At 50.1% G+C, this 21,917-nt stretch overlaps 1 protein-coding gene across 2 annotated transcripts in view; it reads right to left on the reverse strand.

The window, feature by feature from the left end:
- Window positions 1-383: 383 nt before the first annotated feature.
- pb (homeobox proposcipedia) overlaps window positions 384-21,917 on the reverse strand; it is a 113,268-nt gene continuing 91,734 nt past the window's right edge. For both annotated transcript variants that reach the window (XM_075693521.1, XM_075693519.1), the window contains one exon: window positions 384-3,679. In XM_075693521.1, the coding sequence (XP_075549636.1) occupies window positions 1,821-3,679 (1,859 nt within the window). In that variant the 3' untranslated portion in view covers window positions 384-1,820. The remainder of the gene's footprint in view (window positions 3,680-21,917) is intronic.

Here is a 21,917-nt window from a genome sequence, read left to right on the forward strand (position 1 = left end):
CAGCTTTCGATAAGGTTGACAATAATTTGATTTACACCGTTGGGGCTTCAGCCCATCACATATTGTTACTTCTTCACCTGTATTTATAGGCAAAGGAAAGCTGTTTTCACGGCGTGACATGAGGCGCTGTTACATGGATAAGTTGCCTTCAGCACCTGACTTACGTTAAAAAAAACATAAAACGGGTTTTTAACATTCGTGACATTACAGTAGCAAATAAAAACCTACTTGAAAAACGATCATTACCTTGAGCTGTCTTTGGAACTCGGGAGGAGATATGGGGAGTAGAAATCTGTCACTCTCGCACCATTATGCAGTCGATGTTTTTTGTCATGTGGATTCTGTGCCGCGCATTGTACAAACAGTAAAGGCAGACACCAGTGTTCGTCATACGAGGAGGTTTTAATTGTGATCCAGCCAACATCCGTATCTCATACACGCTCTCAAATGCACCAGATTCAGAAGGACAACATTTACTCTTGTTTGGGAACATCGGAGAGAACGTTTACTCGAAGTGTACAGCATATGTTTAAGCAGCTTTTGCGATTTGAACACGACGAAAAGAAATCAGTTGCTCGGTGAAGTTGCTTATTATTTGCTTTTGTTCTCTTCTTTAGCCTCAAGTGGTATACACGTACGTGGTGTACGTTTAGAATGATTTCTATTAAGTTGCTTTTTTTAATCATTCTGCGGTGAAACATTTGTTGTCAGAAAGACTGGAAAACACAGATTACGACGTGGTGCCACTTTTCGTAACAATATTTACAGCCTAACTTTCTTTAACACATAGTGTGGACACGATATACAACAATATTTTATACAATACACGCTATACAGAAGAACAAATTGCGATATTTCAGAGACGCAGAAAGAGGGCGTGGCAAGCAAAAAAATAAAAATGGAAGTCAGCACGACGTAACACAGAAGGGTAGGTGAGGCAAAATTGTCGTTTTTTTTGTCTTCTTCTTTCCTGCTGCCAAGAACTCTCGGATGTGTATTTTTTTTTCTCAGTACAGAAGTACAAGGAAAAGCTTCAATACGCGGAAAGCTTGGAGAAGGTAGTGCAGGTGTGAGTTAGAGGTCACTGTATAAGTAAAACACTGCCGAGAGCCAGTCTGTGCGTAAGATCAGCTTCGCATTATTGTGAAGATTGCACAGCGCCTTTTAAGTTATATTTACAGCTTTATAAACAAAGACATTTAAAAAAAAATCACAGCAGACTTTTTTGCTTGTGAACAGGGCTCTTCGTGTGTGGGTTTCTGTTCGCATGGCAATGTTTACGACCAGCCGCATTATTGCACTCGATGCAGGACGAAAAGAAATTGCTGGAAGGTGGGTTTACAGAATGGCTCTCTCTTGCTCGACGGTGAGTGCTCTTAACTGCCTCGTTTCACAATCGCTGGGAACACGTTTGTGAAGCCGGATATACTCACTTCCGGCACGAACGTATATACTGTTCTACATACAACGTGCGCTAGAGAAATGTGCTTATCATCACCTCACGCGCGGTCAGCGCACCAAGTCACAGCTCAAAGACTCGCTCCTCAAACGAATGAAAAGCTTTTTTTTTTCTTTTTCTCGGAGCAAAGTCGAGCGTATGTGTAGCCGGCGACCCGCAACGCGCAATTTTTGTCTGGCTCCGGCATCATCAAAGACAGGAGTTCGCCATGTCGGAGCCACGCACCTTTCGCATGCACTGGTCGCTCTGCCATTCTGGTCTCATCCCCGTGCCCCGAACCCCGGTTATTACGTTCAGAGAAACGGAGTGCTCAGGCTGACGCACACTGTCGAAATGTTTCGCATCACTCATTGTCTTGCAGTCAGCTCAGCTGATAGTACTCGGGCGCCGCGTACTCGTTGGCAATGTTCGTCAGAAAACTGAACTCGTTGGAGCCGCACGAGCCCGGTCCCGAGTATCCGTTGGAATCACCGTAGTAGAAACTGTTGAAGTTGAGGTCGGTGTCCGAAGAGCTCTGGCCGTTGTAGTGTTCCGGCGACGGGTTGTAGCTGGTCGCCGCGTTTGTGGCGCTGCCGTTCTGCATCTCGTAATAGTTGGCCGGCGCCTGCTGGTATGGCTGCTGCTGCTGCTTCGCCGAGGGCGGCGCGTACTCGGGAGTCCGGCTAGTGGCGGGGTTCGAAGAGCTGCCGTTGCAGGCGATTTCGTAGTACATGCCGGAGTCACCGTTCGGAGAAGCCACCATGTTACTCGATTCATCGGTCGGGTAGCACTCCGACGCGCGGTAGGTGTAGGGGTAGCCGCTGCCGTCGCTGGGCCCGCTGTATTGCCCTTCCTCGATGCTCTCAGCCTCGCTGTTGTACGGGGCCGCGCCGTAGCCTCCACGCGCGTACTCTTGGCCCGCGCCCCTGTACTCGCCCACGTAACCTTGGCCTGACGCCGTGGCTTGATTCATGCCTTCCATTCCGTACATGTACGGCCTTTGCTCCTGGGACTGCTGGTGGGTCGGCTGCTGAGTGCTGGGCTGGACCTGGGCCGCCTGGTGCTGCGCCTGGCATTGCTGGTGGTGCTGCTGGTGCTGAGGCTGATGTTGCGATTGTTGCTGGTGCTGCTGCGGATGGTGCGGCTGGTGCTGCTGCGGCGACGGCTGCTGGCTCTGCGCGTGGTGCATCTGCTGGTGGGCGTCCATGGCGGTGCCGATCATGCCGGCGTGCGTAGGAGCGGCGGTGGCGGCGGCCGCGGGCACGTAGCCGCACGTCTGCGCCGCTGCGCTTCCCTGGTGGTGGTAGTACATGGGCCCGGTCGCCTTGTAGCCGTGCGGGAGCACGGCCACGTAGCCATTGCCGGCTCCAGGCTGGGGTCCGACCGCGGGGCTGGCGGCCGGCGGCGAGCGGTAGGCTGCCGCGCAGTACGCGCCGGGCTGGCTGCCGACGCGGTGCTGGGGCGCCGAGGCGCTGCTGTAGGGCTGCTGCTGCGCGGCGATGGCAGCCGGCGCGGCGCGTTCCTGCTGCTGGCCGTAGTGGTTCCCGTACAGCTGCGCCGGCAACTGGCACTTCGGAGAAGAAGCCACACGCGCGCTGGGACAAGGATAAGTGGCGGCCGAAGGGCTGGCCGCGTCCAGGGCGCACAGGGCAGCGGCAGCAGCCGCCTTGGCGGCGGCGGCCGCGGCGGCGGCGCGGGCGGCGGGGCTGGCGGCACGACCCAGCGGGCTGGGCCGCTCGCCGACGAAGCCGCCCTCCTTGCCGGGCGTCGGGGTCTTGTCCGAGCGGGCCGGCGAGGCAAGCCCGAGCACCGGGTGCAGGTGGCCCTTGGAGTCCGAGTCCGGCTCGGAGCCCGACGGCGAAGACGCGGCCGCCCTCGCCGCCGGCGGGCAGCAGCCGTCCCGAACGCCGTCTTCGGCGCCGCCGACCTGCGACGGGCTGGCCACGGGGGCGACCTGCGGCAGCCGCTGGTCGCCGTCGGGCGCCTCGCCCTCGGAGGCACCGTCGCCGCCGTTGCCCTTGTCGTCCTGCTTGCTCATCATCGTCTGCCGCTTGTGCTTCATCCTCCGGTTCTGGAACCACACCTTGACTTGACGCTCGGTGAGGTCGAGCGACGCGGCGATCTCGATCCGCCGAGGCCGACACAGGTACTTGTTGAAGTGGAACTCCTTTTCCAGCTCCAGAAGTTGCGTGTTGGTGTAGGCGGTCCGCAGACGTCGCGGCATTCCGTTTTCTCCGTTTTCTGCGCAACGAGAGAGCAATAAATATACGTAAGTCACTGCGTATAAGTGTCAACGTAATCAGATAGAGTAATATAAGAATATTTATAGGTCTTAGCCGATTAAGTACAGGGTCTGTCCTGCAAGTAATGCCAGTGAATTTATTGTGGGGCGACTGTACATCGGAGTGAGGTCTAACCGGTTGAAACTGGTAGTGGGGGAACCCAGCTAAGCAGCGCTCCGTCGCTCACTGTGCTCCGAGCAACGGAGAGTGTAGGACGGGCCTGTCCGTGAGAGTTTTTTATTTTTTATTCTTGTGCAAGCAAAAATGCAGCGCTCGTTAGAACAAATTTTTGCAATCAAGTTTTGCGTGAAACTTGGCAAGACCCGCTGCAGAAACTGTTACTATGCTCAAGACTGCTCACAAAGAACATGCCCTGTCCGATCGGCAAGTGTTTCGGTGGCACAAGGCCTTTTTGGAAGGCCGGGAAGAGGTCGACAACGAGGACCGCGCCGGATGGTCATCCACGACCACGGCTGACAATGTGACGCGAGTGAGGGAACTGTTGAACTCAGACCGACGATTAAGTGTTCGTTTAATGGCCGACATGTAAAACATTCCGAAAACTCAAGTTCATAAAATCGTTACAAGCGATATCGGCATGCGGAAGGCGCGCGTAAAAATTGTTCCAAAAGTGCTCACTGACGACCAAAACTCACACCGCGTTGAAACGTGCCAAGAAAACGTCGACATGTGCAAACGTGATCGAAAATTTTTGGACTGCGTCATTACAGGTGACGAGACTTGGGTACTTGAATACGACACCGAAACCAAAAGGCAATTCTCGGAGTGGCACACGCACTGGTCCCTTCGCCAGAAGAAAGCCAGGATGAGCAAATCAAAGATCAAGATCATCCTGATCGTTTCTTTTTTTTTTTTTGACATCCTCGGACTAATTCATCACGAGTTTGTAGAACCTGGAACCACTGTGAACTCCAAATTTTATGTGGAAGTCCTCAAAAGACTGAAACGCAGTGTTCAAAGCATCCGGCCGGACACCGCAGACAACTGGAAGTTGCACCACGATAATGCGCCGGCCCACAGTGCCTTCATCGTCACCGAATACCTGCTTAAAGCAGGGGTACCAACGATCCCCCAGCCCCCGTACAGCCGGTACTTGGCTCCCCCCGACATTTTTCTGTTTCCACGCCTCAAAACACCCCTGAAAGAAAAGCATTTTGGGACGGTTGACGGGCTCAAAGCAGCTTGCACCGCAACATTAAAGGCCATTCAGGAGGACTACCGCAACGCATTCGAGAGCTGGAAGTCTCGCTGTAGCCGATATATCGACGCAAAAGGAGAGTATTTTGAAGATTTTTAAACACTTGTAAAAATAAATTTAATAAATGATTGTTAATGGCCTTACTGACACTACTTTCAGGACAGACCCTGCATAGTTAACTTGTTTGCGACAACGACAAGCCCATTTGATGAAACCACAGTATAGTTAAGATTTTTCTCTTAGGGCACGTAAGTTATCAATCATGTTGTGTCGCAAAATTACCAGTTTTGATGTTTATTGTTATTGTAAACACGAAGCCACGCTCTCATTCTTTCTAGCGAGAATAGAGGGAGGTGTTAAACAACTAGCTCTATAGTCGAAGTGCCCACACAACGCCACAGCGCATGACGCAGTCGTCCATAAAACGATTTCCCCTTTTCTTTTTTCTTTCCAATTCCCCCTTTATCTCTTTCTAGCCTTCGTGGTATCCTTCATATACAGATGTGTTGCTTTCAGCGTAGTTTTTTGGTTAATACCACCATCTACAGCGGACATGAGGAAACTTAGCAACAGCTGGAAAGTTTGCTCCACAGTTTTCGTTCCTGCACCCAAACCCTCCTGTTTCTGTTTTGCCGCATTAGTTCGTATCCTTTTAAAAATCGCGAGGTGAAAAATTAACGCGTGGTCGAATTGGACATGCAGAAAGCTCGAACCTACTGAAAGAAGAAAAAAAGAAACACACAACTTTCACGGTGAAAAAAGAAAATAAAAAGTGATTCCTGCACTCCTCGAGCGCTGTGCAGCTACGCTTGGGAAGCGATTTTCGACCCAGCTGGTGTCGCTTGGCGTCCTTATTCACGGCGAGCAGTGAGGAGCGTAGCCGCAGCGTGATAGAAAAAAAAAAGTCAGGATAAAGAGTGGGGCGGAAGAAACATTGGGGAAAGGCTGAAAGTGCACCTGGTCCCACGTGGAGCTCATTCCCCAGAGGCCAACGCGGAGGGCGCTGCGCTGGATGTGTTTAAAAAGTTAACAGAGATATCGAAAGAGGCTGGTACAGTTCTTTAGCGACTTTCTTTTTTTTTCTTTTTAGTCGGGAGAGCACCAGTTGAAAGAGAAAAGAAGGAAAAAATTTGAGTAGCATAGAGAAGATGGGGGAGCAAACGAAAAAAAAAAAAAAAGAGAGAGAGAGAGATCTAACCTGGACGGCAAATTATGCGCAGAGCGCTTTTGGCGCGAATTCCTGATGCACGCAGAAATACTCTCGGGCTGTAGCTTTTCACCGGGCTTCCTCAAATGCGCGTTCAAAAAAGAATGAAGCGGCTGAGAGCTGCTTTCTGGTGTTTCATCTTCTATGGCGCTTGTTTGTGCAACCAGGAATGAAGAAACGAGAGGTGAGAGTGATAGAGAGAAAGGGTGAACGAGCGAAAGAGAGCATGGAAAGGGCGAGAAAAAAAAAATCGCTCCATACAACCACAGCGTGAACTCAAAAACCAGACCGGCCTACGTTCGGGCTTGTTAGCTGTTTTTGTCTCAGGCTGCGCCAGCCCTATTTGCATTCACACGACGTTGAGTTCCCTAACGACGTAACGATCCTCCCGAGACGACAGAGAGAGAGAGAGAGAAAAGGAAAAGAAAGCTAGGAGCGAAGAGTGAGGGGAGAAAAGAAAGAAAAAAAAACGAGCGCCCAAAATTAAGAGGCAAACCGTAGAATGTCGATGCAGCGGGTGCCAGCCATCTCTGTTCGTGCGTGCGTGCGTGCGTCTGTGTGCTGGGCGTCCACGCCAGTGCGGATCGGCGTATCTGACTTATTTCGAATGTGCACTCACACAGCGTAAAGCGCTGCACAACTTCGTTTCGTTTCTCTCGGCACAGTGAAGAGGGCCAGGGTCCACCCTCACAATTCCTTTCCCCCACCCCCCACCACCCCCTACTTATCCTTGAAGAAGAGAGAGAGAGTCAGAGAGGGAGGGAATTAAAGCGCCGGAAAGACAAACTGCGAGTGCTAGAGAGCGTAGGAATGAGACGAGATATAAAACAAGTCGCGAACTCGGCGCCGACAGTGTTGAGCGAACAAGTCATGAGAGAGAGACACACACACGCGCACGCGCGCGATGCAAACGCACAGACGACTAACCCCCTCCATTCTTTAACCATTTTTTTATCTCTCTCTCTATCTAAAATTACTGCGTGAGTAGCGAAACAACCATGACACCGTTTTGCTTCTCTCATTTATCCACGCCTTACTTCACTTTCCTTTCGTCGTGCTCTCCCCATCTGCGTTTTCTCTTCCTTTTTTTCCGGCTTACCGCTCCTTCTTCTCTTGATCGTTTCTTTACTTTTTTTCGCCACCTCCTCTCCATCGCATTTCGTCTTCGCCCTCCGAGGATTATTCGACTTTCCTTCTAAGCCGATTGCTCAAGGCGGCCGCGCCGAACTTTCATTTTCGAGATCACTGAATCGAGCTAATTATCGTTTTCATTAGAACTTTCACCGGCGACGCTCCGAGAAGTGGGCGAATCTGTCGCTCTACGCTTATGGCACGCCCTCCCTGCCCGGCGAGCCGCCTTCTCCTCCGCTACCCATACCTACTTCTTTTACTGTCCGGTTGCGCGAATGCTGAGTCTAGAAAAAAAATAATAAGAAAGGCGAGAAAGCTCTCGTTTATGTCCGCGAGATTCTCGCAATTTGTCTCGAGAATCCTCCGCCCAATCCACTTCATTCCAGTTAAGTGTACGTAGCGTTCGTTTTTTAATTTTTTTTTCGTCTCTCCTTTTTCTTTTTGATTTCATACTGGCTACTTCGTATGCATGCTCTTTTGTCCTTCCATTTACGGCAGGCTGATTTCTTAAAATCTTGCTTCGTTGCCACCACTTAAGCTTTTGACTGTTCATATCGCTTCTCTGTCCTCGCTTTCTTTTATGGGGGGGGGGGGGGGGTTAGTTCGGCACCGGTCTTGGCATCAGAAAGCTTCAGAGTTCATCGAGAAAGTCGAGCGACTTCGACGACAGCATTTTCTTACTGTACACATTCGTAATTTTGTTCTTCTCGCGCTAACCCTTTACTTTCCTCGTAGTTTCTAACCTTCTAAGCGTAATTTCTCTCGCTTCTCGTACGCTCGCCGCTTTCTGGGCCTGTTCTTGCGCGAGTGATTGCCACCACGTGTTAGTGCGTCAAGTAATCAGCCCCTCGACATTCATACCTTGCTTTTTTTTCATATGTACACTGTTTTTGCTTACGCTTTAAAGTTCTTTCGCCGGTGAAAGGATGCGTAGCTGTTGCTTCTCGCTCTGCTCCTTCGTATGACGCTCTTCACGCGCGATGTGCCACCTTATACGCCGATTGCACAGAAGAAACAAAGATTACCACGCATCTCGATAGGAAAAGCAAAAAAAAAAGAAGAGAAACGGTGACAGAGTTCTTCAACGGGCTTCGAACTTATCTTTGCCCGTGCGCGAGTTTTTCGCCGTGTATTTTTTTGTTTTTTTGTTTTGTAAGCGATGCGAAAGACGAGACGCTTCACGGCGCGCGGACGCGCGAAGCGCGAAAGAAAGCCTGTGTTCTTCAGGGATCGCAACCCAATGATCGGTGGGCGTAAGCATCGGGAACCCGTGTCCGCACCCTTGTACCGGGAGGGCCTTCAAAAAGGAAACGGCGAGCGACAGCTCCGAGAGAGCAGAGTGCGGAATAAAAGGTTTTGGGCGAGCGAAATAAAGGATAGAAGAGAGAGACACGTACACTCGCGCTAGTACAGAGACGTAAAAAAAGAAAATACAGTAATAGAAAGAAGGAGCGAGCAGCGGGGTGGTCGTAGGGTGGAGGAAGGGGGGGGGGGCAGCGCAGGGGGGGGGGGTGAAGTTTCGTGGAGCGTGAACCTGCTAACGCGTCTCGGTAGTTTGAAGCCGCCGCCGCCGTCGTCTCCGTGGGGCTGCACTTCGCTGCCGCCGCCGCCGCCGCTGCTGCTGCCGTCGTTGCAGGAGGCGGGTGCCCCCCCTCTTTTTTCTTGGATCGAAAGCAAATTAAATGCCCTCTTCCCTTCTTTTCTGCGAGCGCGCGCTGCCCCAAGGCTGGTTTCTCTGTCTTTTGACTCTCGCCTTTTGTTTCGAGCGCGCGCGCGCGCGCGCGCCTCACAGACCCCTTACTTCAGTGGCGATAGGCGGCCGTCCTTCTTCTTGTTTCCCCCCTTCGGCGTCAGCGGGGAAGGCCTGCCAGTCAGAGCTCGGCGCGTACACGGAATCAAAGAAGCACAAGATGAAGAAGAAGAAGAAAGCACGGGGGGGAGGGGGGGGAGGCGAGACGGCTCGTGCCCCGAAGCAGTAGCAGTAGCGGCGGCAGCGCCCCGCACTCTCGAGGCAAGGAGGAGGCCCCGGGTTCTGACTCCGACCGCGCTCACGGCCGACTGACTTCGGTCCATAATGAAAGTAACGATTTCTAGTACCCAGTCAGATACGCGCGCGGCCCGAGAGTTAGCCGGTCGCGCGGCCGCCTTTTGCCCGGAGTTGCTGCCGTGGCAGTTGGCTGCCGGCTATTCTGCAGCCGCTGCCGCCGTTCGCTGCTATTGCAGCGTTCCGCGCCTTCTGTTCTAACGGCAGCGGCTGTGGCGGCTGCAGGGTGAAAAGAAAGAATGCGTGACGGAACAGAAATGCGTATGACTGGGGCGGCCCTTCCTCGGGCGGCTGCGTCGGCGGCGGGCTGTCTGGTCACGCGGCAACCATCGAAAAAGAGCGAGGTCGCTCGCAAGAAATGGAAGGCGGAGAAGGAGGCCAGAGGGAGGGGCAGCTGGCGTTGGGAAATAGGCGAAGAAGGCTTTCGCTAGGGATGACACGTCTGAGTCAGCGCCGTGAAATTGACTTTCTTCGGGGCTGGTCCGGACAGAGAGGTCCCTCTCTTTGGCGGGCGCGACTTTGACGCAACTCGAGAGGGTGCGGTGCTCCGTGTCGCGAGCTCGTCGCAGTGGCCGACTGCGATTGAAAGCGGCAGGAGCGGCAAGTAGCAAGCGTTTGACTTGTATGTGGACATGAGTCTGAGTCCTTGGGGAGGAAAACGTTAGTCGTTTTCTTTTTGTTGTGAGGAGATCGTACTTCGTAAACAGCGCGACTAGAAGTGGATATGTTTTCACAATGTTAACATGGAGAATGGAAGCAGTTCAGTTGGGTCCCTCTGCTCACTTTTTTTTTTAAAGATGATCAAGTTTGTATGTTCTTGGCTAGGTCAGTTAACGGGCCTTTCCAATTACAAGAGCTCTCAGACTAGCCACCACGCACGTAACGATTAAAAAGATACCTCTTGCGGAAAAACGCGGAAACAGCCTGAATTTTAGCCCCTTCGCTGCTCAGTAAAGGAATCGCATTAATAAATCAGTAGTCAGAGTTGTTGACTGTTGTTAATCAACTTTTTGTAGGGACTTGGGAAGTTACACAAAGCTCAACGGATGTAATGGGTACGGAATGAATCCGTATGCGCATCTAGCGATATATTGAAATATACAGTTTCGATGTAATTTTCCAGTTTAGGACTAGGTTAAACAGGGGCCGCGCCTGATGTTCTGGCGTGTCCTCACACGGCTATCCGTTTGTCGGCCCGGGTTTCCTCTGGCCACGCTGGCTTGCTGCCAGGAATGTAGGAGCTGACTCTGCCCTTGCGTGTCCGCAACTTTCGCAGGGCGCCTTTCACGCAACGTTCACGCGAGCAAGTCGCGGAAAAATTAAGCTCTTTTGTGGCTTCAGCGTTTTTGCGTGTATTTGCGACAAAGGAACATTTTCGGCAGTACAAGGTGTGGGATGTCAGAACAGCCTCATGAATCGGAAGCAGTACACCTTATTTGGCATTTACTTTTTTGTTTCTTAAGTGAACTCAGTCGGAAAAGCGAAACAAAAAATCATTCTGTAAATATTAGGGTGCATCCATAACTGCAATGGCTTCGGTGTAAGACAATAAACCGAGTTGGGACTGATTCGTCACACCATGCAAGGTATGTTTTACGCGCAGGCTCGAAATACACCTTGTAAGTTGGAAGCGAACATACTTAATTAGAAAGCTTTTGCAGAATGTGACATATATTCAGCTTACTGAAGTCTATTCTTGAATTGTGCCGACATTTTTACCCTTGACGTTCCTGCCCGAGTTCTAATTCTCAATGGCCCCTGCTTCACTTTTTAAAATTTAATTATTAATTTGAAGTGGTCTTACGTCTCCGCATTGGTCTCACAGTAATGTGTGCACCGTTTGTGTGTACGAGTGCGTGCGTGTGTGCGCTTGTTATCAAAGATGACAGTAGCATAGTATCTCACTATGAACTAGGAGTCTGAAAAGTCACACTTAACTTATGTTGGTGCGAGAATCATCCCGCATGAGAGGGAGCTGTACTTGTCATGTTATCGATTCTCCTGAGATAAACTTCACAGCAACATTTGCAGACTTAAATCGGCCTTCTGATAACACTGCAGATAACAGTACCATTGTCGTTCACAGCGCCTATGTTATATTGTCTTTTGTGTGACAAGCGTGAAGGATTTTCTTCGGCGCGCAAATACGCAGGTGCACTTATCGAATGACGGCTCATGGCTGTGCCCTTTGCTCTGGCTCTCGTTTTCGTCCTGTAGAGCGTGCTCCTCCGCATAGTGATACTAAATGTGGCAAAAACAACTTGACAGTAAATGTAATAAAGACGTGCGAAGCACGGCAAGTACGACAACGAACGAACGAAAGAACAAATTAATTAATTAATTAATTAATCAGTGATACCGTTACTGAGTTTGCATTTTTTCGTTTCATAAGTTTGCTAGATTTAACTACAGTCAAATGACGTGGTAATTCGCGCACAAATGCTCGAATGAGAGGCGAGCGAGGGGAGGCTGTTAAATACGCGCACGAAGTTACTGACCGAGATGACGTCGTCTCGAAAAAAAAGAAAGAAAGACTAGTATTAGCGTTGCAACTTCTCGTCTTCGGCTGACAGGTCTAGGAACACGAAACTCGTGGCTTGCATTTGAACACTAGTACCCTCCTGCTTATGACGACAACAACAAGCTAATTAAAGCGAGAACGGTAGTCGCGACAAGCGGGTCGAGGGGTTGCAGCTGTCCAGGACTTGTCATTGCTGCGAGCCGCTGTTGTGTTGTCATGTCGAAACTGAACCTGACGACAAGCGAACTGGAAACAGGCAGAAAGAAGAAGAAGAAGAAGAGTGTGAGTGCCGCGGTGCAGGCGTCGAGCTGAGTTGGTGGCAGTTTCCGAAAATGTGAACCACCGCCGTCCCGTGTGGTGCTGCTTTATTTAACATTTCTGGAAGGAAGACGTGAGAACACAACAGAAAAAGGACGTCATGGCCACGCAGGAAATACGTGCGGGTGACAAGCTTTCAGCTAAAGCGTTGGCAATGCCGAATTTTTTTGCGACTTGTCACGCGCGTCATGTTCATCCTTTTTGTTTCCTTTTTGTACTTTTTTCTGTGCAACGTCATTAGTACAACGCGATGCGTCGGTGTCTTTTTGTCTACGGCTCTGGTGTTCAACCTTATCTATCCCTCTCTCCCTAACATTTTCATTTCAGGAGTCAGCGTAGTTATGGAAGCGCTAAAATGTCTTAAGAGTAAAAGCACCATCACCACATTTAGTATTTACGATTTTCTACATCTCGGGCGGAATTAGGCGCGTTTGCATCTTAAATGATGCCACGAAATATCCACGAGACAAAAAAGTGAAAAACTCATGTCAACACACGACAGCTGTAATAAAGGTTTCTCCTTCGTTTTACTGTTCAAAGCCGTTATTATTACGTTTTCCATAAATGTGAAGTAGAGACGTCTTTCTTCACTGGTCGTGCTGAAAATGAGATACATTGCAACTGCGGTGGCTATCAGCTCAGTGACAGCAACAGCGTTGAGGAGCCATAGCTGCTTCCACGGCCGCTGTTTGTGGTTTGTCTCTGTTTCATGAAAACAAATCAGCGTCACACTTTCCTTAATGTTGAGGTCCCCCAAGAGCAGGATGTATTTGCTGTCTTAAAAGGGGTACGTAAAAGAGGGCAAACATATGTGCACCAGATTTCCTACTTTCGGCACTCTATAGCGATCATAGCTCCTTGCAGAAAGGGCATGTCCAGAAAATGCAAAAAGACAGCAGCAAGTTATTACTGCGAGTTAATGTTAACAGACAGACAGACAATGAACTTTATTGAAGTCCTGAGGGACTAGCCGGCGGAGACCCGTTGGGGCCCCCGGCTCGCCGCTGGCTGCTCCCATGCTTGGCCTCCCGATTGCGACATGGGAGTTAATGTTAAAAAACATTTTTTTCGAAGTAAGTGATTCAACGTGGGAATATACGAAAGCGTTAAAGAGGTCGCTTTAAAGCCTGAAATGCCTCCCCCAGCACTTGCGAAAGTCTCGACGCGTATCTTTGTCTCTAACAAGGTCAAATAGACGCGGTGGCACCACAGTGAATACTTCGTTCCTCAATTACAGCAACTCATGTAGCGTGGCAACCACGTCCCATTGGCAGCCGAATCCCGTCAAGTGCATTCGTCGAGGTATCTTCCATCCCTTCCCTCCCGTATAGGGAACAAACCATCCCCAAAGGGCGCACACTTCTCTGACGTCTACCGCAACAGACACAGTTCATTCGCCCGCCAAGCGCTGTCGCGCTCGGGCGATCACCGCGGGGTCGCTGTGGATGTCAACCGGGCAAGCGCGTTTACACCGGCGCGTAACCACGCGTAACCGCGCATGCGCTCTTGGCGCATTACGTCGCGGAAAGGCTCCACTCCTTCTACCTGTTTCCGGGTGGCGGGGCACGCAGAGGGGATCGGCGCTGCGGCTGCGACGGCGCCTCAGATTTCCGTGTCAGACTCACGCGACGCGGGCGGTGCTGGCACTGTCAGCGCCTCGCGGCGCGCGGGCCGCGGCCCTGACAGCCGCGGGCCCGGTTCCATCCATCTCCATCAAAGTCAGCGAAGCCCCGGGTCTCCTCCGGCTCCTCGGATGCGCCGCTGCACCCGGGGCCGGCCGCACGGACAGACAAGAGAGCTAGGTTTGCCCACTCTCTCCCGTACGCACCGTCTCACCAAAAATCCGTACACCGTTGTACAAACTGCGGAGCTGCCCCTACAGCCAATCGCGTAGCGAAACCACGTAACTATTGGCATGTGTCTATTGGCACACGTTCCAAGCGTTCTCGATATACCGTGCCACATTTGGCTGCCACAATCAGCCACCGCGATGCGCTGGTTGATCGGGGGTTGTTCTCATCTGTATTAGTAAGCGCTCACGGGCATGGTGAATTCGATCCTGCTTTGAGGGGCGCTACAACCGTTCGTGAATGGCAGACACCGTGGCACGCTTGCCTGCAACGATTAACCAGCGCGTGCGCGCTGGCTGATCGAGATCCCCCTTATACGTATGCGCTGATGACCATTGTGAACTCGTCCCTGCACTTCGGCTGAACGTAGAACCGCTGCCCTCCGCTGCACTGCACGGTTTTTGGTCAGACGGAGCGTGATCTGGCAGCAGCCGCGCACTCTCCTTCTCTGCCAACGAATTGGCCGTCGTGCGTGTGCGCGTGTATGTGTCTGTCTGTCTGTCTGTGTGCGCTGGCTCGTCCGATCGCGTCAGCCTTCCTTCCTCGACGACGTAGGCGCCGTCGGCTTCGTCGCTGCCGTCGCGGCCACCGGCACTTTTCGGGCAGCCCTGCCCGCGCGACTTCGGTGCCCGCGAGGCCAGCGTTATACTCGCCGTCAGTGGTGGTGGTGGCCCTCCCTCTGCGGACGAGGACGCGTCAGCCGCGCTGTCAGTTCACCGCAGCAGCAGGAGCAGCATGAAGAGGGCTCGGAGAAGGAGATAATCTTTTATTTTCTTCTTGCGCGCCGTTGTTCCGTTCCATTCTTTTTTCCCGGTCCACCGTCTCCCATTAGCTTTTCCTCTTTGTCAGCGCTATAGTAGTGTTCTAGGAGCATTCCTCTTTGAAAAAGTAATGGTCCGAACTCTTACTTGGTCCGCCCGGCGCTGTTCTACGAAGCTCGGTTCATCTCCAGCGCGTCGGCAGCGGAAAGAACAAAAACAGCTGTGTGACTGCGGCTGGTATAAGCCGTCTGCAGAGGACGTTGTGTCTCTCTTTCGTCACTCACTTATCGGAGGTGACTTCGTGCTGGGAAGATCGAAATGTGCAATAAGGCGGTCGGCACGTAGTTTATGTTCACTGAGAGCCTATTTTAATTTAATATGAACCGTTTGTTATCGTTCTTTCTTTAAGGACAAAAGAAGAAAAGAAAGCTAACCTTGCGTGGGTGTATACCCTCCGATAGACGCCGGTGATGCGTTCGAGCAGTCGCAGGCAAGGTCACAGGAAAGCGGCCTTACAGGCAGGAGCAGGAGCGAGGTTGTGTCGCTCTTATTTACGCCGAATGTTTCATTTCAAAATATGCACCTCTACGAGTGCGCCTTATAGCTGCGAGCCATAAGGAAAAGTCACTATACTTGGCCAGGCAAGATGAAGCAGCCTTTCACGTAAGGCTCGCGTCATAATGATGGCTTTTGTGACGCTGGATGCTGTTGACGTGACCAGGAAGTTCATGCGTTTTCACAACCATGTCGGTATTTGCTGCGGCTGAGTCGTACCCGCATCCATGGTAAAGCGTTAGGCTAATGGCGGAGACGACTCGATACAGTTCTAGTCCATATAATTTTCTATTGACAGCCGCTTTTCCGTGAAAATTTTGGTGCTCGTTTGCTGCGTCAGCGCTTTGTGTGGAACGCCGCGCAAGAACTGTTTGCGCGTCTTGTTTCCTGCTCAAAAATTGGATGATAGGCATCGTGTAAGACAAGAACACAAGATACCTTCACCTATGTTAGAGCTATACGGGAATAACGGTAAACTCTAATCCCGACAGACCCATTATAGTGTCCCCGTGCATCCTTCCACGTGCACTCAGTGCTGACTCTCTTGCTCCTTCTATTCCCTATTTTCGTTACCCCCAGTGTAGGGAACCGGATTGGTTCCACCCAGCTGGTTGACCTCCTTGCCTCTCTCTCTCTCTCTCTCTCTCTCTCTCTCTCTCTCTCTCTCTCTCTCTCTCTCTCTCTCTCTCTCTCTCTCTCTCATTCTGGCGCCAATGTGGTAACAGGGTAATCGCAGTTGTGAAATTTCGCCAGCGAGAAAACCCTGCGATATGACATGCAATTACGGGCTCTGGTATGCATATTTGGCGCAAGATGGGCAAGTTGTCTGTCCTAGCGAAGTTATTGAACAGGCTCTACAATGAAGGATCTGCTTAAGTCGTCTGTATAATCAAGAGACAGAGTGCCCCTGCAAGAGCCTGTCTCGAGAACACCATGCTCATTCTGTGGCACTATGTAATAACGTTATCTGAAACGGCTGCTTCTGAAGTAGCAATGTGCGTCAAGGATTAACAGTACTCTTCTTAAATCGGGACATGATATACAAGGTAAATGATGTCCCGATTTGTCAAGGATATCTTTTTGTAAGCGCTGCTGTATACAAAAGATATCCCCTACAGATTCTTACTATATATCATATCTATAAAGCCGATCATCCTATATATGTCACATTTATGGCCATATTTACCTCCATCTCTCCTACCATGCATAGGGCAAACGCTTACAAAAGGTATCCATAATAAATGGTCATTGCATCAATTCGTAACCTGGCCCTCTGTTTTGGAAGCAGGCAGAGTGAAAACAAAAACGCAATGTCTCGCCGCTTTCTATTTTGCCAGCTCGTGGAGTCTTATTATGCATTAATTCCTTATGCGACATTGTGTGAATAGCTCACTTCGGAATACGAATTATCGCAACCTTAAGTGAACAAAAGGTGACCGTGCTTCTTTTTTTCTTTTCTTTTCTTTTCGGGGGGAGTAGGCGAGAGAACAAGTTTATAGAAGCAAGCAGAAAGCCCTGGATGAATCGAAAATGCGATTAGTATATGTTCTCACAAAAGCTTTACCGGAGTTTCTGCATAGATCCACGGATGCAGTGCTCAAAGCTCCAGAGAAATTATGAGAGAGGCACCGGCATGTAGAAATTTAGGACGATCTCAAAATTTTCCAACACGGTTCAAAAGAAAATACCTTTTAAAATGCATACAACTTTAAAATTATTAGAATTGAATATATCCACTGATTTTCCATACGTAACGCGCTGAATATAATATCCACGAACCTTTCAAACTTTGAATCTATACTACAGCGTGAAAGGTACCCAACATAAGCTGTAATATACAAGCCTATTATGCACCATTAAGAGAACACTGTTTTGATGTATATTCTTCGATGCGATAAAACTCAGTGAAACAACATTAAGCGTACGTCTGCGCGAGTAAATGTCGAGATTTTCTTTAACTTGTTTCCTTCTCAGAAAAGGACTGAAAACGTCCTTCAGAATTCGGTTTTTAAATGCATGCCTCTGATATACACGACGCTAATGAGTGTATTCTAATGAACAGGACCGTACGGTTTCACGTTAGCAAAACCGCGCACCACAAACAAAGTCTGGCCAGCAGACCCCATCCCCGCACTTCGCATCAAAGCGAGCTGTCGCGTTAACCTCCTCGAGAGCTGGGAAACAGAGGACGACTTTCTACGAAGCAACAGTTCGTGTTCGCGGGGTTCGTCTTCCGAGAAGCCCGTATCCTGTCTTGCAAAAAAAAGCAAACTCGAACTTGCCAAGTGATCGGAGCGGCGAAATTTTGACATGCCTCGGTGCCGTCTATTTCGAGATCGTGCTATCGCGGCGTCGTCTTTCTTTCTCTCTTTAGCCGCCTCCTCCTTCCCTTTCTCTCGCTTTCTTACTTCAGTTTCACTTCTTTTATTCTTGCTTCTTTTTGCACGTTCGTGTCAAACCACTGTTTCTTCTTTGGCAAGGAATGCTGTCTCGGCAACGCGGTCCTTGTCCGCTGTCACGCTGCAGTCTCCGCGTCGCTTTCAACCGCTTTCGTTTTCTGAAATACATCAGCTTCGTGTCTCCTCGCACGGGAGACATTATGCGACGTTTGGCGCGTCACTCTTCGAGCCTGAGGAAAGCCATAGCGTGGTATTCGCTTAACTATCCATTTCATCTCACTGCGCAAAGTTATATTAACTCAGCATATCGGTGTCTCCGTAAGAAGAACAAAAAAAAGAAATGATGCTTTATTAGTGGATTTCATGTTACCCGAATGCGGGCCTGCCGTAGGCCATCACGTAATATTTTCCCAACGCAATGAACCGACACTTCAAGTCGCGAGCCTCGCGAAATCTCATCTAGTAAGGAAGAAGCACGAAGGAAACAGAGAAGACGCCAACTATAGGTTGAAGGAATCATTACAGTGTTAAAGACCTGTCTGACACTTACCGTTGCTATAGCTACCCGGGAATCAGTGCCCGCGTGCGCGACGTATGTAAAACCAACTGAGAGAGAGAGAGAGAGAACGCGCAGCGAGCAGCAACAGCGAGAAGACGCAACATCACATTTCGCTTTACGCCTTATAAGCTCGTATGTATATGCATTCCGGGGCGAGTGCCCGTGGCGCAAGACACTGTCGGGCAGAAAATTTGTTATGAAGGCGCCCGCGAAGGTGTCGACGACTACGGCAAGCGTGTAGCAGCTGCGCCGGCAAAAGCAATATTAAAAAGGAAGAAAGGTAGAGATAGAAAAAAGAGGAAAGCACGGGTAAGCTCATAAGACAAAGAGGCGAAGCACCGCCGGTGCAAACAAATCCTCTTTTTTTTTTTCGATACGCTTCGAAAGAAAAGAAAGGCAGGCATGCGAACGAGGGAGCGAGCTATAGCTGTCTCAGAAGCGAAGACGCAGGGAGGCCAGACGGTGAGGAGATGGAGGGGGGGAGGAGGGGGAGGCAGAGGAGAGAGGGACACTTCATTACCGTCTTTTTGACACGCCTCGGGAAAGGAGATAAGGTGAATATTTGCATTCGCGCGACAGAAATCTCCTGAGCGAAACTCCCTTCCCGAACATCGCTCCGGTGCGCTGCCGAGCCGAAGGCAAACAGATGTTCGCCGAGAAGAAGCCTCGAGACGGCGCATTAAAAGATCTTACGCGCGGCGACGACGGGACGTCGAAGGAACCGAGGCGGCGTCGACGAAGGGTAAAAGAAGCGGCGCCGCTGGTATCGTTCGAAAGAGAGAGATAGAGAGAAGGGAAGCCGGCTGAAAATAGTGAAAAACAGAAGCGCTGAAAATATTGAGAAGCGCGTTGGAGAGGAAAAATAAACGGGAAACCAGGGTGGCACGCATATTCTGCGGCGCTCCCTGCTGGCGCTGCTGGAAGCAGAAAAACACATCTGCACTGCGGGATGGGCAGGGGAATGAAAACGAAAATGTTCGCGAAAGATAACGAGGCAGTCGTGCCCGATAGGCACGCATACACACACACACACACGTATATATGCGCCCCGGCCGAGCATACGTTGGCGCGCTCGCTAAGAGGATTAAAAATGGGACTTTTTAGCGAACATGACGTGAAGCCTGACGTGAAATGTTCGGGAAGCAAGGGCGCGGAGGGAGAGAGTGCAGCGGGCGGCGGGGGGTGGGGAAGTGGAATAGGACTATAGCTGCTGTGGCAGCAGGCTACATACCCGTCGTGTTGAGAGACGGGGGTGAAGCCCCGGGCTTCGCTGCCTCCCTGCTGGCTGTTTCTGCTGATGCTGCTCGGAGCGAGGAAACAAATGGAATCGGCGCCAAATGAGTCCTCGCTGTGTCTTTGGAGCCCACCCTCGCTCCATATATATCTCCAAGCGGTACAAGGCGCTGCGGCCGTGTCGGTGCCACCGGTGGTTCGTCGTATCACAGGCGCCTCGACATGCTCTTTGGTATTATCAATATTGCGGAAGACAGCTCCTTTTATCCCATTGTGTGGAGCCAGAAACGAGCTATGCACATTCGCGACACTCCTTTTGTGACGTTTCTCATTTTATCTTTTTTTCTTTCTTTCTTTTTAGTTTTTATCTCTGAACCCCCTCCCTCCTGCGTAGGATAGCAAACCGGACACGTGTCTGGGCGACTTGCCTACCTTTTCCTGCCTCCTCCTCCTCGTTCATTTCGAGGAGGGGGGGGGGAATTCAGTGCACTGGAAGCGGTGTTGCTTCATCATCATCATCATCATCATCATCAGCCTGGTTACGCCCACTGCAGGGCAAAGGCCTCTCCCATACTTTTCCAACAACCCCGGTCATGTACTAATTGTGGCCATGCCGTCCCTGCAAACTTCTTAATCTCATCCGCCCACCTAACTTTCTGCCGCCCCCTGCTACGCTTCCCTTCCCTTGGGATCCAGTCCGTAACCCTTAATGACCATCGGTTATCTTCCCTCTTCATTACATGTCCTGCCCATGCCCATTTCTTTTTCTTGATTTCAACTAAGATGTCATTAACTCGCGTTTGTTCCCTCACCCAATCTGCTCTTTTCTTATCCCTTAACGTTACACCTATCATTCTTCTTTCCATAGCTCGTTGCGTCGTCCTCAATTTGAGTAGAACCCTTTTAGTAAGCCTCCAGGTTTCTGCCCCGTAGGTGAGTACTGGTAAGACACAGCTATTATATACTTTTCTCTTGAGGGATAATGGCAACCTGCTGTTCATGATTTGGGAATGCCTGCCAAACGCACCCCAGCCCATTCTTATTCTTCTGATTATTTCCGTCTCATGATCCGGGTCCGCCGTCACTACCTGCCCTAAGTAGATGTATTCCCTTACGACTTCCAGTGCCTCGCTGCCTATTGTAAATTGCTGTTCTCTCCCGAGATTGTTAAGCATTACTTTAGTTTTCTGCAGATTAATTTTTAGACCCACTCTTCTGCTTTGCCTCTCCAGGTCAGTGAGCATGCATTGCAATTGGTCCCCTGAGTTACTAAGCAAGGCAATATCATCAGCGAATCGCAAGTTACTAAGGTATTCTCCATTAACTTTTATCCCCAATTCTTCCCAATCCAGGTCTCTGAATACCTCCTGTAAACACGCTGTGAATAGCATTGGAGATATCGTATCTCCCTGCCTGACGCCTTTCTGTATTGGGATTTTGTTGCTTGCTTTATGGAGGACTACGGTGGCTGTGGAGCCGCTATAGATATCTTCCAGTATTTTTACATATGGCTCACCTACACCCTGGTTCCGTAATGCCTCCATGACTGCTGAGGTTTCGACTGAATCAAACGCTTTCTCGTAATCAATGAAAGCTATATATAAGGGTTGGTTATATTCTGCACATTTCTCTATCACTTGATTGATAGTGTGAATATGGTCTATTGTTGAGTAGCCTTTACGGAATCCTGCCTGGTCCTTTGGTTGACAGAAGTCTAAGGTGTTCCTGATTCTATTTGCAATTACCTTAGTAAATACTTTGTAGGCTACGGACAGTAAGCTGAGCGGTCTATAATTTTTCAAGTCTTTGGCGTCCCCTTTCTTATGGATTAGGATTATGTTAGCGTTCTTCCAAGATTCCGGTACGCTCGAGGTCATGAGGCATTGCGTATACAGGGTGGCCAGTTTCTCTAGAACAATCTGTCCACCATCCTTCAACAAATCTGCTGTTACCTGATCCTCCCCAGCTGCCTTCCCCCTTTGCATATCTCCTAAGGCTTTCTTTACTTCTTCCGGCGTTACCTTTGGGATTTCGAATTCCTCTAGATTATTTTCTCTTCCATTATCGTCGTGGATGCCACTGGTACTGTATAAATCTCTATAGAACTCCTCAGCCACTTGAACTATCTCATCCATATTAGTAATGATATTGCCGGCTTTGTCTCTTAACGCATACATCTGATTCTTGCCAATTCCTAGTTTCTTCTTCACTGTTTTTAGGCTTCCTCCGTTCCTGAGAGCATGTTCAATTCTATCCATATTATACTTCCTTATGTCAGCTGTCTTACGCTTGTTGATTAACTTCGAAAGTTCTGCAAGTTCTATTCTAGCTGTAGGGTTAGATGCTTTCATAGATGCTTTCGGTGTTGCTTAGCAGTTATTTACTTTGCGCAAGATCTGC

The sequence above is a fragment of the Dermacentor variabilis genome, chromosome 5 (genome assembly GCF_050947875.1).
Source record: "Dermacentor variabilis isolate Ectoservices chromosome 5, ASM5094787v1, whole genome shotgun sequence".
NCBI lineage: Eukaryota > Metazoa > Arthropoda > Arachnida > Ixodida > Ixodidae > Dermacentor > Dermacentor variabilis.